This window comes from Camelina sativa, chromosome 8 (genome assembly GCF_000633955.1).
Source record: "Camelina sativa cultivar DH55 chromosome 8, Cs, whole genome shotgun sequence".
NCBI classification, from domain to species: Eukaryota; Viridiplantae; Streptophyta; class Magnoliopsida; order Brassicales; family Brassicaceae; genus Camelina; species Camelina sativa.
In genome coordinates this window covers 651,267-668,900 of record NC_025692.1, presented here as the reverse complement: position 1 = coordinate 668,900, position 17,634 = coordinate 651,267, and the positions used below count along the sequence as shown (strand labels likewise).

At 32.7% G+C, this 17,634-nt stretch overlaps 2 protein-coding genes across 2 annotated transcripts; one reads left to right on the top strand and one right to left on the bottom strand.

The window, feature by feature from the left end:
• Positions 6,119-7,206, bottom strand: LOC104705374 (putative protein TPRXL). Its single transcript, XM_010421362.2, has one exon. It carries the CDS (start codon positions 7,030-7,032, stop codon positions 6,388-6,390), a length of 645 nt encoding a protein of 214 aa, XP_010419664.1. The 5' UTR covers positions 7,033-7,206; the 3' UTR covers positions 6,119-6,387.
• On the top strand, positions 13,136-13,970 carry LOC104705373. Its single transcript, XM_010421361.2, has one exon. It carries the CDS (start codon positions 13,260-13,262, stop codon positions 13,734-13,736), a length of 477 nt encoding a protein of 158 aa, XP_010419663.1. The 5' UTR covers positions 13,136-13,259; the 3' UTR covers positions 13,737-13,970.

Sequence of the window (17,634 nt, the reverse complement as noted above, 5' to 3'; positions counted from 1 at the left end):
ATCAACACTTTGGTTTTTTTTTTTTTTTTTTTTTTTTTTTTTTTTTTTTTGAAAATGTATACTCATAATTTATAGACTTACTTTTGTGTCCTAATATTTTCCTCGATATATATGAATGTGAAATGCATATATTTTCGTCCCAGCGAATCTATGAAATTCTCTTACTTGTATGTCCAAATTTTCTTTATATATGAATGTGAAACGCATAAATTTGCGTCCCGACGAATCTAGAAAGAATGAAAGATTCATAACAGCCCTTAATATTATACGCATAAAGCTTAAGGCAAAAATATACCCTTTTATGATAATAAACACATAATCTTTTTAGTGAGTGGTTGTAGATTATCTAGGAACACGGAGAGGGACTATGAGCTACACAAATAAAAAATGGACATGAAGAAAACAACAATTTGATAAGAGTGTGTGGATAGAAAGATTTGAATCATCCAGAAGAGAGAGAATCAGAAACTCACAAAAAGAATGTGAACAAGTTTGAGGATTAAAAGAAAAGACAAACTGAAATTGTGCCATATAGCCTTGAAAGTTGAAAACTGCCGAAACATACATAATAGAACAAGAAAGCAATAAATCTATATATTTGTGGATTCTGATTGTCACATGTAGTGTCTGAGCATTGGCTCTTCTCTTGCTAAAGCCTAAAGTTAGAAGAGTTAATTACTCATCTTAAGGAAAGCGTGTAGGCCAGACTCATCACTCATGTCTCGTTTTCCTATCTCAACTGCTGTCTTAATTGGTAATCACTTTCTTTAACGGATAGTTTTTTATTCGTTTTAAAATTAATGATGTAGTTAACGTTGTTTATGCAAAAGAAAGAAAAAAAAGTTTAACGGATACAGTCTGGTTATAGAACTTAGCGGTAGTGATTGAAATATAGTTGTAAACTATAAAAGTCATAATACACTCAGCTAACGTGCTTAGATATAGGTTTGTTTATAAAAAAGTCAACACATGATACAATCTTCACCAACTAGTAATCTTTTGATTTCGATTCAAAAACGTAATGTGTTGATTTTTATATCAAAAGCCGAAATGCAAAGGAATCCGTACATTGTATTTTTTTCATCACCAGGCTCGATCTTAAAAACTACTGTAGCTGAGAATTCATCAAAGTTAAAAAGTCATCAGTTTTATTTACTACAGCTATACAGTAATGCAGTTATGCAGGTGAGAGAGCAAAGACATGAGCCCTGCCTCTTGCATTTAATAGAGTAGTCATAATTACTAAAACGGTTGATGACAATTAATCATATTGAAGAGCATCATGTGCCTGCGTCTCTCTCTATCTTTTAATTTTGCTATATATAGCTAAGATGTCACATTTGAAGTGAGGTGTTGTCGTGTTGAACAACAGAAAGTTTTTTTTCAAATATTTAGGTCTCCCCCTCGATCATTGAACTGCCGTTGTTGACCATCCTTCAAATTTTTATTTATTTCGGAATAAAGAATAAACCAAATTGATACTATCAACTTAGAAACCATCAAAGACTGGATCGTTGCCGGAAAAATGGATTCTCAACTGAGAGTTGACCAGAAATAAACGATTGGAAACAAAAAATAAAAATAATCATAATGCATTAGAGAGCTGATTTTTATATAGATTAAAATAATAATAGTTCAATGATTATTTTCCTACTAATCAGAATGAGAAATTATATACATGATTTTTTGCCACTATATTTTGTAGGACGATTTTTTTTAACAAGCAAATAAACCGTTTGAACATGGAACCAAACATATTTACCCTACAATATAAATACAAGGACACTTGAATTCCCTTTATACTGTACTTTTTTTTTTTTTGAGAAATTACTTTACCACATTGAATAAACGTATTTAATGGACTTGAAACCAAAATCCTAAACTTGCCTGTCAAGCCTTCTTGTGTTGTCCGTTCTATAGTTAACCAAAACTTCAAAGAGAAGATTTCGTTAGAAATTCTATAGTTACAAGCCAAAGGAAAAGGGACAACGCAATAGGTCGGTTTTGGAGGAAAAGATATTTGATACTATAATAAAGTAATTAATATAGCATATGGTCCTTAGTCCATAGTCATCCCCTTTAACAAAGTCGGTTTGACATACGAAACAAGCTTTAACCTCGCATACGTGTCAGAAGAGCAAGAGTACAACAATTACGTGTGATTAGAGTGTGGAAGACTTGAGAGAATTCATCTAGTGACTAGTGTGATATTAACAAACTAATAGTAAATATAGATTATAAACGAGCTGTTTTGGTGTTACACGCTCTATAGTTATAGTGATCGATTGAACAACAATATCCGACTTGTCGTCGCCCCACAGGAATGCCAGCCAGATAGAGAGAGCTTTGAGCTATGAGACTGTCACTATATTTAATCTTTTAAAAAATTTAGAAGCTAATTTTTTTTTTGTAAAGATTATCAAATAAACTATATACAACAAAGTAACATGTGGAGTGTTCAAATTCTGACAAGTACATAATTGTCAAATCTGGCTCGTAGTACATACTAACATACGAAAAACATTACCATGCACGATGGTAACAAACTAACAATTGATATCCAAGGTTCAAATCTGATGAATCCGGACAAGTGTTATCCTTATAAACTGATCAAGAATTAGTTTCAGTTTATGCTTTATCATGGAGGTATCGTGGAAGTAAACATATAAGAACTTTAATTTGGAACTTGGAATTTATAAAAAAGGTTCAGAAGAAAACAAAAATAATGGAAAGGAAAAGAAGAAATATAATGAAGTTGGAGATAATAAAGAAAAGAATGATCAAGTTGGTTGATCTCCCACGCTTAGGACACAAGCAATCCTATCTTGAGAGTCTTTTTCAGGAATTTCCAATCCGCCACGCAAAATACACTCACTTTCGTCATTTTGTCTGACCTCAACTCACAAAATGAATGTTAAAGATTTAATTAATTGATTAATTTAATATCATCATTCACGGTTAAACACCAATTTAATAGTATCACTTTTTAATTCTCCTGAAGGGTGTTTACGAGAGAAGCCATTTAAAAATAAGCACGTCTTCTCTTCGTTATAAGGGTCGACACGAGATTTGAAGTCAGAAGTAACGCTTAGAGGATCATTTTTAAAACTCAATTAATTATGAGCCAACAAGATGGGTGTATTAATTAATACTACTGCTACGTATCTCTGCAAATCTATTTAATTATGGTACAAGCCATTCTGTAAAAATTTAAGAATCATTCTAAATCAGATGGAAATCTTAGTTTAATTACAACCTCTTAAACAATATCTTCCATAATTGTGGAAGATGCGTCCCTACTTTATTCTATTATTTGTGTTATCAAATCTTAATGAGTTTGGTTTCCACCTCACCTAAATCCGCTTTCACGCGTAAATCTTGTCTTTTTGATACACATTCATTGTTCTACGTCTTGCAAACAAATTTGTGATAATAATCATCATGAATATATACAGTATTACTATTAAACATGTATATCTCTTTATATATATGAATGTTACAACCAAACAATTATATTAGGCAAGTAGTCAGCCGACCTCTTATGATGTCACTATGAATTGAAACCAAATTTACGAAAAGAATAATATCAGTATAATGGAAAAGTAATTTAATAAATCATTAATTTAACAATATGATGGTAGCATATACTCTTCCAGGTAAGGAAGACGTGTATCCCATCTTTTATTCCACTTTTTCCTCATTATAAATTGAAGGATCTTTATATTTCACTATTTTCTTCATCTTATTTTTAGGTACAATTTATTGCTTTTGCCTCTTATAAAATTTACATAAACAAAATATTAGTAGTAATTAGTCGGCCGATGATGTCACTGTAATATTCAATATATGACAATTCATATTTTTTTTCAACTACCATTCTCAAATTTACAATATTTTCTTATCTGCCATATTAAACTTCCAACTTGTTCAGACATTTTAAGAAGTTTAGGTGGAGACGAGTCATAATTAAACATATAAAATCTTTATAAAAAAAAAAGATCCTACGTATGACATTAGAAAACTAAACAAAGGACCGTTATATTCTACACTTAAACGGTTAAACCTAATCGTCTGAGAGTCTTCTCGTCCCATTTTGAGAAACGCCAAATATAATCAACAGACGAAGGAGGAACATTATGCGGAAGTATAGAGTATGCCACATGACATGAAGGTTGTTCACTTGGTTAATTCCAAATGATCGTAGTAACAGACGGAAGCAGAACGAAGTTAAACCGATCATAACCCGAAGGTATTCGTCAAATCAGAAAGGATCATAAGTCCGGTCGAAGTTTGTGGTCGCCAACGATTCTCTAGTCATCAACTAGCCGACCTTTTCTAACAATAGAAAAGTGCTAATTAAACAAATAAAAACTCAATTGCTTCACGTACGACATATTACAATGTGGGTCAGGTCAGGTCATCCATCACCAAATTTACATAGTTTTTGAATGAATTGCAATTTTTAAACTTAATACGTCAAAGATTCTTAAATAAATTTCCTCAAAAAAATGTTACGAAAATGAGTCGAAACTTAAACAATATGATTGTTGTTGAACAAAAAAAAAAAAAAAACAATATGATTGTTACGAAAATGTTTGCAAATCTTCTGGCAGCAAGTAATTTTTTTTCTTCCTTTATTTTTCCATCATAAGTATTGTTTTTTTCTAGGTTGTATGGAAACGGAAACGGATACCCAGAAACGAAACGTTTATTTTTTTTCAAAAATTAAGTGATAGAAATATGTAGGAAACGTATATATATATATCTATACAGATATATCATGTAGGAAATATATATATATATATATAGATATAATAAGTCCCCAAACATAAAAACCATATTAAAAAAAATCTGAAACAACACAAATTCAAAATAGAAATATTAATTATATTATATTTTTTCATTATATGTATCATGAATACTTATATTTTCAAATTATTTATTCATTAAATTTTGAAATTATAAAAAAAAAATTCCGTCGCGTTTCCAAAATAGAAACAAAATTTTCATCATATTTCTAAACAGAGATTTTTAAGAATCGTGTTTCTGTGACTTATTTCGGAAACGGGAAACGTACCTCAAAAAGAGTTTTCATGCAATATACATTTTTTTTATGAACAAAATTGAATCAATTTTATTGAATACAAACTATATATCAACGTAGTTTTTAATAAATGATTTAAAATAGCAATATTCCTGGACGCAGAGGAATATGATCGAAAATAGTAGTAGTACAATCTTCCAGATCAGGAAACCGTATCTTTGCATTTCACCTCTTACCATTTTTTTTTCTCTTTCAAACATTCCAATTTTACCTGTTCATGAATCCAAAGATTACCAATTTCATATATGTAGTTTCCATATCTACTCCTCTAATTATGTTCCATGTTCAGTCGTTTTGTAATTTGGTCAGTCACCATTCTCTCTTTTACCAAATCACTCTTTTTCCATTTTACCTGATTTTTAACATTTCCATCTTATGTCAATATTGTCTTCAGTCATGCATTCACACATTTATTTTCTGTATATACGATTCAAAACTTGTATTTGTATATTTTTATGTCCAAAAATCAAAATGTAAAGACCTTTTCCACGTCTTTGTAATTTTCTGTATTTATTTTCCCCGTTTATCTCTCTCTCCTCAATTTTCATGTTCCGGTTAGTCAAGTTCTTCAAACTCCATCAATAAACGCAACCTGCAAAAAAAAAACACAAAATCATAATGCTCACACTAAAAAAAATAATTACGAGAAAAACATAAGCAAATTACACAAAAATAAAGAAAACGAAAAGAACATACCTGACACGACGAACAACAACGGATACCTCGAAACTTAACGTAACGCTCCTAAACGGAAGAAACGTCGACGGTCAACGGCAAACACGAACGTTGACTTGACGGAACACGCATCAAAAAACGCAAATCTGATGAACACAGACAGACACCACAATGGATATATATGAGAGAAAACGAGAAAATCTCATTTTGTTCTTATGCAAAATTCAATCGGATTCAATTCTTTTGATTTTTCCATTTTTTACGTGTTAATTTAGAGAAAAGACTCCGAACACATTTTTTTGTTTTTGTTTTTGGGGGTTTGTTTAGAAGAGAAAGAGAGAGACCAACAGCAAAAAAAAAAAAACGAGAAGTATGTACAATGCATTATCGCATCTTTTCACCCAACAACAAGTAAAAAATTATGATGGTGTGTGTTTCCTTTTTTCTTCCGTTTTACAAAAAAGATCGTAGAGAGATTCAGATCTCTCGCCTCCAGATTCCAAATCTCCGATAGCTTTCAGAACAAAGACTTCCTCGCCGCCAGATCTACTAATTCAGAGAGAAGAAGAACAAAATCAAGCAAACCTGAAAAAATCTGAGAAATCAGATCAATCAGCTTTCGCCATGGTTGAGAGACGACTAGGACGAGGCTGATACGCAGCTCGTCTTTTCAAATGATGAGAAGAAGGTCGAATCAAAGTAGTCAAAGCTCTCCTCACCCACTCTCCTTCAACACCACCGATTCTCACCAGCGAATTAGTCATCGCAGATCGTCGCATATTCAATCCGTTCGTCGTATACGAAGCCGTGCCTTGACCGTGAGGATTCGCCACGTTCTTGTGTAAACTACATCTGAAAGATCCGGGATGAGTCGTCGGAGAACACATACACCTCCTCCTCGACGACTCTGACATCTTCGGCGCCTGATTCTTCGAAACGGAGATCGATCGGTGGTTCGTTGGTGATATAGATCTGCTATCTAGAGAATAACGAAACGACTGAGACATCATCGGCTGAGCTGTGTAGAGATTCACACGAGTCGGCGACGCAGATCGGTGGTTGTTTTTGTCGTGATGATGATTGCTGAAAAAAGCTGACGACGGTGATGAGAAGCTGGAACTCGTAGATGAGGCGAAAGCTGAGGATGAAGACGACGGAACGGCTCTAGAGTAACTACCGCAAAATCGACCTCCCGGTGATTGCGAACGAAGCACCGGTCCGTTTGACTTGGTCCGTGACGATGTAGTCACCATGGTGTNGTGTTTTTTTTTTTTTTTTTTGAGAAAGTCAAATTTAGAGAAGAAAAAAAAGAGTCTTCAGATTGAAGAAGAAGAAGAAGAAGAAGGATTTTGAAGGTAGTAGAAGAGAGAGAGCTCTTAAGAAAGTGCCTAAGAGAGGTTGGTTCGGCAAACCTAGCGAGTCTCAGGAACCAAATTTATAGCAAAAGCTTGTTCAATGGCATTTATTGTAAATATTTGCAAAGATTTTGACCATTTTCGTTATTTAGGTATGGGTTTAGTCAAAACTTAACCATGGTTAAGCAAACTTAAATATTTTTGGGTCTTTTTTCTCTCTTTTTTATTTTTTTAATTTATAATATATATATATATATTTCGGGTAGAGGCGGTTTTGCAGTTTCGAAAGGAATCGGGTTCGGAACCAACGGCTGAGATTGAGAAATCAAGAAGGAAAGCTTTTGTGGGCAGTTTAGAAAAAGCTGCCACGTATTATGGACTAAGAAAGATGTCAGCTCTTTGTGGAAAGATAGATTATACTATTTTATTAGTATTACGTTTAAATGCACATTTTGCCTGTTGTTTTGCCAAGAGCCGGATTTGTGATTTCCAATGGTTTATATTGTCGTCACAGTCCAATGGTTTTTACTTTTTTTTGTAACGGTATCGATTTAAACATCTAACAACATTTGTGTAAATTTAGGCTCTATACTAATTGAGATTTACAAATAAAGCAAACTATGTATAGTGTATATATATTACTGTCAAGGTTATTGTAACAAATGGTTAATACAGGTCACTATTACTTTGTTTAGTGAATTAAAGTAAAACCATATATTCTTTTTTTGTTTTTTTTTTTTTTTGACAACGTAAAACCATATATTCAAAAGTCTTGAAAATAAATAAGACATGAAGATTTTTATAAGTAAATGTAAATCCCAACATGGTTTTGAATATAATATGCAAATTTAATTATAATAATTTGATGATTTACGAAACTTTGTGTAATTTTAGATTTTGTACTAGCAGATATTTAAAGCTAATACTTTCATTTATCAAAATTTAGCACTCTGTATTGATCTTGTTTGTTTGTTTGTTTGTCTGAGAAGTGCCTTTGGTCTATATATATCTTAACATCAAATTTTAGTTGCTTTAAACAAATATCGCTAATATTAATTAGTTGATGTTTTTCTTTTTTGTTCACCAATATTAGTCGCTAATATCTAAAAGTAGTTGCTGATGACCCAGCAACATCAATATAGAAACCTTATAAATAACATGAAGGTGAATATATATAGTTACATGCATCTATGATCTAATCTAACTGATACCATCGTATAGTAGCTAGGTTTGCTGGTTTGTGTCTTTTCTTTTTTTTATATGTAAACTGGTTTGTGTCTTTTCAAGAATTCAAGATGGTTTAATATGTTGGAAGAGGAAAATAACAATTCACTACAAAACAATAATAGGGGCAAAGAGAGAGAACTTGACATAGCTAGTTCTTTAGTAGCCAATACTAATCGTCAGTTCGTAGTAGCCCTTTCAACATTTCGTATTATGATGAGTGAGTGAAATGTATTTGAAACACAAAAAGCAGATATAAATGGTTAATCAAGCAAAAACAACGAGGGAGAAAGTTCATCAGCATGTGATTTTATAATTTTGCAAGTAACAAATTAACATATTCCAACAACTTTTCACCTCAAACCTACTGGTGAGTAGCCAAACTCTTGTTTGGGATTAAAAGCAAGGTAACAACCACAAGGAATCTAGAATTTAGTATAAAGTTGTTACGGTGGAGGAGATTCATGCAACAATGCTTCATATTTGACCTAAAAAGTCCCTATACAAATTGATGGAATCATGGAACACTACTTGGATGTAACTAGAACATATGCTACCATAAAGATACATTTTTTTTTTCATTTCTCTGCATATATAAAGAATTTGACCATAACTCAATCATAGTACTATATATTTTGTCCCATTGCAATCTCAACCGCAAAAGATGGCAGATTGTTTATTATGGTGTAAGTGTAAAATATCATTTTTAGGTGTATAGAATTAAAAGAAGATTACCAGCCAAAATTAACTTTATAAACACGGTTTGGATAGAAGTTGAGCGCTTTACGGTTAGATATAATTGTAAACTTTGCCCAAACTGAATCTGGCAAATTGATATCTACAAGTTAAGTTGAAATTAAGTGGATGCTAATGTATGGTGGTTATGATAATTACGTTATATAACATCAAGTCTCTAAACCAGTGAGCTATTTTTTATTAAGCTTGTTCCATCTTCTTGATTAATCCACATTTTACGTTTTTCACAAGTGTTAAAATTATGTTTACGGTTTATACAAGAATACAACAAAAAAAGAAAAGAATTAATGGAAAATGTTTTTGAATTATTGCTTAGGTACTAAAGTATTTTCCAAAATTCTGATTAACGTTTAAAGAAGCTTTGAAAGCAACTACTAGGAATCATATCAAATCTTAAGCTGCTTTTGTTCCTAGCTCAAAAACAAATTCAATATACTATTTATTCACATTGCTCAAAAGATGATACATTTCTAAGAAAAGAATATATCAAAGCATTTTTATAGCCATTAAAGCATATACTAGTAAAAGGGTTATGAGAAGCTTAAGTGAGATTCGTTGAAGAATATAGTTAAATGTTGGTTTTGGACTTGGTTTTATAGAAGTCCAAATTTAGGGTGATGTACGAATCTTGGTTGATCTACTAGATGGAAAAGCGATTAATCTAACACATCTCCTAAATTTGGTTAAGATGATTAAGGACTGAACTTCTCTTTTTATTAAAAGTTCGATCTGAGAAAAAAATTTGCCGAATGAAGAAAAATGAATATGCTGATAAATTAGCAAAAACAAACTGTCGTGTTTTTTAAGTGGATGCGACTATTTTGTGATCAAGATAGTACAAACTCGCAAAATGGTCTCGAGAACAGAACCCATATTGTGTAACACAAAATAGTACTGCATACATCACTTGATAAATTGTTAAAAACTATATTAAACATATATAATGGTACGACGATTGTAACGGTTAATTTAAAGTTTTAAACGAATCTAGGAAATAAAAAAATAAATTTAAATAGTCGTATAGATCACAATAATGCGGGGCACATGGAGGTCGTGTTGGGTGAGTTAGGGACAAAACAGTTATTTTGTATGGTCGGGACACAGAATGTGATAAAGCAATAGGCTACAACACTCACACCACCTCGTCCACATTACTATGACACGTATAGTTTCGTCTCACACGTGTCCAGGCTTATCCTATCATCATAGCAATCCAATAGACAAAAGTGTTAAGCTGGTGATCCAATGTCTGACACTGGATTAGAGTGAATGTTGGATTTATTTAACATGGTCATGGTCATGGTCTGGTCGTGGCCATGTGATTATTCTTTCTTATTACAATCCAAAAGTCTACTGCTTTCATCTCGATTCAAATTTCTTTGGGTTTTTTTTTTTCGTTACTAAAAGAAAATCTGTATATATGTTCCAAATCTGCTTTTGGGTCATTGATTTAGAGGAAACGAGTTATGGTGGCGAGATGTTTCTACATTTTTCTTTAACAAAGTATTTGTTAAATTGTTTTCTTTTGGCGAGTATATAAAACGTGTTAAAGTCTTTTTCTAATGAAAAATCTTGTGTTGATGGCTCGACGCCAATGGTAAAGACTACTAAAGACTAAAGCGCAAAGACTGCTGATTATTTATTTATTTTCGAGCAAGTTTGGGATTCCCATTACAAAGAATAAGATGCTTATTTTACTCTAGGATATTTTCATTTTAATGAAGTGGGTGTAGCAATGATGCAGTACTAGCATCCAATACTATAATATATATCTTTCAATAATGATGATATTATTTTGATTTGCCATTTTTTCTTCTCTATCTCGACATCTGTTTGTAGATTTGGTTAATCAATTACCATCAACTAAAAAAGAGACATTTGAATATCTTAGTATTATCTATGAATTCCAGGAATCCTGATTATTTGATATAAGTTATTTACCAATAATGTATTATTTTTTGGAGGGTAAAAGTTTTAATCACATCAATATTGACTCCTCTATTAATTAAGTTTTTAAATATATGCAGCAATTTTAGAGAAGTGACTGTGAAATTTTAGTTTTAACCATTTGCACCCAAGCTAATGTTTGTTCTAACCATGTTAATATCGATCTTTATTACTGGTACCCATTTGTATCATCTTATGCATATACTAAAATTCTAAGGCCTGATTTCCACTGGATACATGCAGTGAGCAGTCCAGACTTGAAGTCTTTAACATACATGTTAGGCTAGAATGATTACTAGTAAAAAGAGTATATAATTAGAATTAACAAAAATGGATGAGTGTAGTTTATATTTAACCAGTTAGCTTTTCAATATAGTAGAGGCTTTCCTTTAAAATATCTTCCTTCAATTTTTTGTTGTGAATATAAGTTGGACCATTTTTCTTTGCTTTCATCACAAATGGGGGAAATCTAGAAGAAAAAAAAGTTTTAAGAACCTAATTTAATGTATTGTAAAGAACAATAATTTAAAAATAAATATTAAAACCCCACAAGAAAGATTGTTCGTAGAGACATTAGTGATAAAGAATGTAACACACATACACAGATGACAGACCCATACCAACCCAACTATACTCCATAAATTGCATTCATCATTGACGTTTGAAGAGATTAGTCGAAACTGATATTTAAAGATTCCTGATGCGGTTCATAAATGCGATGATATATAATAAAGTGCTGTTACAAAAATACCAATAATTAAATATGAATGACCACTTCAAATAAGGAACTGGAGACCATGATGGAGTCATGGAGATTCCTCAACTCATCCGCTCGCCAATAGAAGAACACCAAGAAACGATAATATTGAAGTGTACAACATACTGTATAATTTATTAATTTGCGTCAAAGTTTTGTACTATGCGCTAAAAAAAAAACCTTTGTTGCATGTTATAGGGGAAGCATCATCTACTTCTGCTCAGTATACAACAATGTAGGGTGTCTGCAGCAAAAAAACCAAAAAAAAACAAAATTAGGCAACAATTGTTTATTTGGAATTATGAACATTGTTTAAAAAAAAAAAAAACATTTTTTAAAAAAATTTGGGTATGGGACCCGAACCCAAATCATTACGGCCTACCCTTAGAAATGGGCCAACATGGGCCACATACAATTTTTTTTTTAAATGTCAAGAGTATGAACATTAGCCTAAAAATCCACCTCTTTCATTTTACAAAAGAGAATACATGATTCTGTGAAACTTTTATTTCAGAATTTTCTAAATATTTGAATCTTCCTCATCTTGACACGAGTTTAATTCATTTTGTGTGTGTGTTATGTTCAATTTCAAGAAGAAACACAGTAAAAAAAAAAAACTATAAACGAAACTAAGTTAAAATGGTAATGTTTAATTTGCCCTACAAGGCTACAACATGTCAACACGTTCAGATTTAAAAAAAAAAAAAAACAATATCAGGGTCTAAAACACAAGAGTGAAAGAAGTCAGGGTTATATTTGTTATTCAAAACTACATGAGAGATTAAGAGGTCGCTTGTAAAGGGAAAGAAACAGTTGAAAGATCCAAAGAAAGGAGCATTCTGAGAGGAAGCTTTTAAGAGTTGACTCTAGGGTTAAAGAATCGCACCAAAATCTGCTCAGTACTCTGTGGCTACTTCTCCGAACGATTCTAGCCTCCTAGGATATAAAGATATTGCATTCTACAACACACACCTCAAGATGAAGAAGGCTACACTCAATATTTTGGGTGAAGGACCACCACGATTCTCAAAAATCTACCCTTGTTTCNTTTTTTTTTTTTTTTTTTTTTTTTTTATATGTTAATGGCCACTTTGGTACTAACTTTCTCAACCAGCAGCACATAGACTATCACTATACTATTTAGTAAGACTTTTACTATATATTATACAAGTTGCAATTTTTAGTTATCCTGTGGAAATTTCTTTTAAAAGTACAAAACAAACGGCATAGAACACGCGGATCGGGCCCAAAGCCCACGCATCAACCACGGATTTTTGTTATCTTCCTTTCTTTTTTCTTTCCTATTTATTCCCTCTCAGACTCATTCTCTTTCTCTCACTTTTCTTTTTTTTTTTTTTCTAATTCAAGAAACCATTTTATTTTCCTCTGTTCTTCTTTACAATTTCTCCTCAAGAAAATATTCTCTTCAAGATCAAGAAGAATGTACAACGAATGCAGCTCTCCCTCGACCGCAAGATCAACGATGACGAGAGGAACTAACCACAGGATGAGATCTCCCATCTGTTGTTTAGGAGCAAACGCTGTGGTTGAGCCAGAGGCGATGATGATCGGAGGAGGAGGAGGACCAAGAACTCCAAGATCTCCTTACGAATGGCTCAAATCCACCGCGCAGGAGCTAGAGCTAAGAGATCGGTGCCGCCGCGTGAAGTCACGTATCAAGGTTACGTGCCGTAACAACCATTGTGGTTATAATTGTCATCATCATCATCATCAGAGACATCATAGCCAGAGTTATCCTGGAGATTTTAGTTATGATCCGTTGAGTTACGCGCTCAATTTCGAGGACGATGTGAGAGCTTCTGATGACGACGGTTCTTTTCCGAATTTCACGGCGAGGTTGCCTCAGTCTCCGGTGACTAAGACGAGATCCGCCACGGTTGATTTGATCTCGTTTTGACGGTTCTGTTAATTCAAAAAAAAATTCTAAACAAATCTATTTTTCGTTTTTTTTTTTTTTTTTAATATGTGTGTGTGACGGTGGAATGTAACTGTTCGCCGGTGAAATGACGTACGAACATGACGTCATGTATATGTAAATGCTCTCTCTCTCGATCTCTCATTCGCCATATTGATTTGATATACATGTATGTAAAATTGATGTGTGCAAATAAAAAGAATCATTTTCTGTATATTTCTCTTATCTTTTTTTTTGTTTGTAAATAAAATTTTACTTTGTGCTTTGTAGAATTGTTCTACAAATACAGTACGCACACTCTTATCGACAAACCCTATAATATAATGTGGGTGGATCTAATTAATCGATTGCATATTATATACCATCATTTAATTTTGGATTTGGTATTAGCACTCATTACTTACCACATTATATTTAGCTGGAACAAGGGATGCTCAGAGCTTCTTGATTCATCAAAGAACTATAGCAGAATATGGTGAGTGAGGAGATAGATTCTTGAGCTGAGGGTTCAATTAAACAAAGAGTGTTGTTGGAACGGAGTTGAAACGTGAATCAAGTGAAAGATTCTAAAAGATAGATATGCGTTTGTTTGACAACGTATCAAAATATTGCAGAAGTTGAATTCCAAGTTTCCAACAGATAGGGTGAAACTTTTAAAGCATTAAAGATTGCAACAGGTCAGGACAAGGAGACAGATAGATTGTGTCGGTATCATAATGAAACTAGCTTATAGTAACATTTTAGCTTTCTAATATTTATGGTAACGTTTTTCAACATTAATTGTACTAATATATTATGATTTACGACTCCTGATCATTGAGACCGTCGTAGCAAGACAGTAGTGTACAACGTAACGTACGGAGTTAGGTTTGAATTCCAATCGAATTTTCGAAAGCCAATTTACTATGTCGATTTAGTACTTTTCTGAGGTAAAAAGTAAAAAACAGAATCTTAGTGTAAATTTTTATCTTTTGCCAAAAAACGAAAATTAATTTTATAGCCGACATGTCTCATGCCGAAACAAAAGAAAGGTTTAGCCGTTTGGGTATACTTTTCAGAACACAGAGACCTGATTTAGCTACTGGAATTAAATATATGAGGAACCAATCTTTACGTTTCGACTAATTATGAATTAGGTGATCAGGAAAAGCCTAGCTCTAATCAAAATACCAAGATTCTTCTGGTAAGCTGTCACGGGCATAATCATACGAATCCCGTTTAAGATAGTGGAGGCCAATTATAGTATTATCCCATGATATTTAAAATTTAATTTTGAAAAACACGAAACAAGTGGAGGAGATACTGATGATAGGAGTGTAAACTGCGAAGTGAAGTGAAGTGGGGATGATTGTTGAAAAAGAAAAGCGAACCAAAAAACGCTTTCGCACATGTTTTGACGTTTGTGTTGTTACATAGTGCTACATACCCACTTGCCACCAGTCGACATGTCTCTTTCTCTTTTGATGCCTCAAATCTTACTCGTTTTGTCTACTATACATAATACATTTTATTATTGTATTATATATATCTCATTCTCTAGTTTTTCTCTTACAAGTTACACTTAATTCCAGACTTTATCTCCCATTGTGTCACAAAATGATCAATGTCAATCATCGTCATTGATCGTTTCAAGTTTAGATATTTTTATCCACCATACATTTATATATAAATATATCGTGATTATATTAAAAATGTACCTTTTTAATATATAAATGTAATTTGCAAATTGTTAAGGGATATGCTTTCTTTTGTCAACTGTAAAGGCATGCTTTATCAAAGTATCTGTTCACTTCAGAATTAAATAATTGCTATGGTGGACTAGCCATATTGAATATTTTTTTATCTTCTATTTTATCGTTATTCATCGACTCATCGTATGCAATTTAATAACTACAAACGCACAATCACGAGACCGCAAAGTATAACCATCAATATACAATCAGCTATACACGAAAGATAAATTGCATCGTGACTCCAACAATGAATATAGATGCCATCAAAGTTATATACTATATAAAAAAGAGAGGGTTATATACTTATATACTATATTTGAAATCGTGACGTCCTCAACTTAGAATTGTTATCGTACCTAGATAAAATTAGTCATCGGATTTCAAAATATATAATATTTGGAAAAGTATGTAATGTGATCATTCGACCGTTATTGACTTATTTCCTCGTACATGGTGTTCGGGAAGGGCTTCTTCTCTCACATATATTTTAAGTTTTTTTTTTTTCAGAATTTAAACACCAGGCAGGCGAATCTATAATATATGTACCAATGATTATCTTAATATACTTATATGAAAGTATCAGAATATATATTCCTTATACATTGGCTAACGTGTAACATAACTAAGCGCATGATAATAAACTATAGGGAGAATATTGTTGAACTTCTTTGTCGTCCTGATCTCTGCTTTATTCTCTATATATCCTCCCCAATTACCCACTAACACTTTTATTATTTGTACTTTTTGTGTGTTTCTGCGTCACTTTCAGATAACGAATCTTTGATATCTTCAGCAATAGTGGGTTATTATCCATAATGACAAAAAAAAAAAAAAAGAGAAGAAGAAGAAGCAATTGTTTCGTCGCTGCTGCTACATAACGGATAACACAAAGCTAGCTGTCTTTTGTGATTGGGCCAGCCAGCTATATATAAACGCTCCTCTCATATGACTGTCATGTAAAGTAGAGGACAAGACCAATCAGGAAACCCCACAACGTTCAGAATGCCGTGTCATGCAATCTTATTCCGCTAACAAGAGACTCTCTCAACTCCCACCACTAGTCCATCTATCTCTATGAAAGATTATAATTGAAGCAAAACCAAACCATTAAGATATATATTGGTTCATATATAGTAGCCTCACATATATAAGATCTTGAACAATCCAAAATTGATTTGAATTTTGTTTCTTATTTGTTATAAAATAATCTCAAATTTGGATTGTTCATGATCTTATATTGCTATGGACCAAAATATTAATCTTAATGGTTTTTGCTAATGCCGAAACGTAATTGTATATATAGTATGGATGGAGAACCCTACCCAAAAAAAATATGGATGGAGAAAGCTAATGCATTTTGTTGTGTTATCGTTCAAAATCCATAACACTTTTTACTCAAAAAGAATAGAAACTGCTAATAGTGTACTACAGCATATCGACAATTCTAAACGACGTCCTTAGAGACAAGAGGACAACGTATGAAACGTCGGCGTTTTCACATGAAATAGTTTTGTAAACCCTGCAAGGTAGAGAGACAACGAGGCCCATAATGCAGGACAATGAAGAATAGGGGCCAAAATGGGAAAACTGATCAAAATGTTTAAGTAATTTTGCAACAGCCGAGAACATGCAATTCGTTCGTTCGAATGCATTAACACGGAGTTTAGCCCTATCATATTTCGGTATTAGGGTTTACAAATAATGTAACATAATTAAGACGTTAGACGTGGTTCCACTCACAAAACAAAATTAAGAAAAAACTCTGAGAACATCACTTACAAAAATTACTCATCAGGCTCCATTCCCTTTGGCGAGAGCGGAATGAGCAGCGACATGGTGAGACACTTTCCCGGCATTAAAGCTTGTCAAACTCATTGACAAGAATATCCGTAATCGTTTAAGCACAATCAAGGATGATGGTGGTTCTAGCATCCAACTTTGTTTTGATGCAAGATTCTATTAATATGAAAGTCTTTTGATTTGAAATGTTTCGAAACAATTTATGTCCGAGCTTTGTAAAACTGTTTATTTTTCTTTTGAATATAATTTAATATTGGATTCAAAAAAAATCTCGTCAGGCTATATAACTATAAGATGTATATGCTTGTTCGTAATGGTAGGTATACGGCCTATGCTTTCACAAATGC

What these genes read in the sequence shown, in the direction of transcription:
- LOC104705374 (XM_010421362.2), bottom strand. Translation starts at nt 7,032, where the DNA reads ATGGTGACTACATCGTCACGGACCAAGTCAAACGGACCGGTGCTTCGT.
- LOC104705373 (XM_010421361.2), top strand. Translation starts at nt 13,260, where the DNA reads ATGTACAACGAATGCAGCTCTCCCTCGACCGCAAGATCAACGATGACG.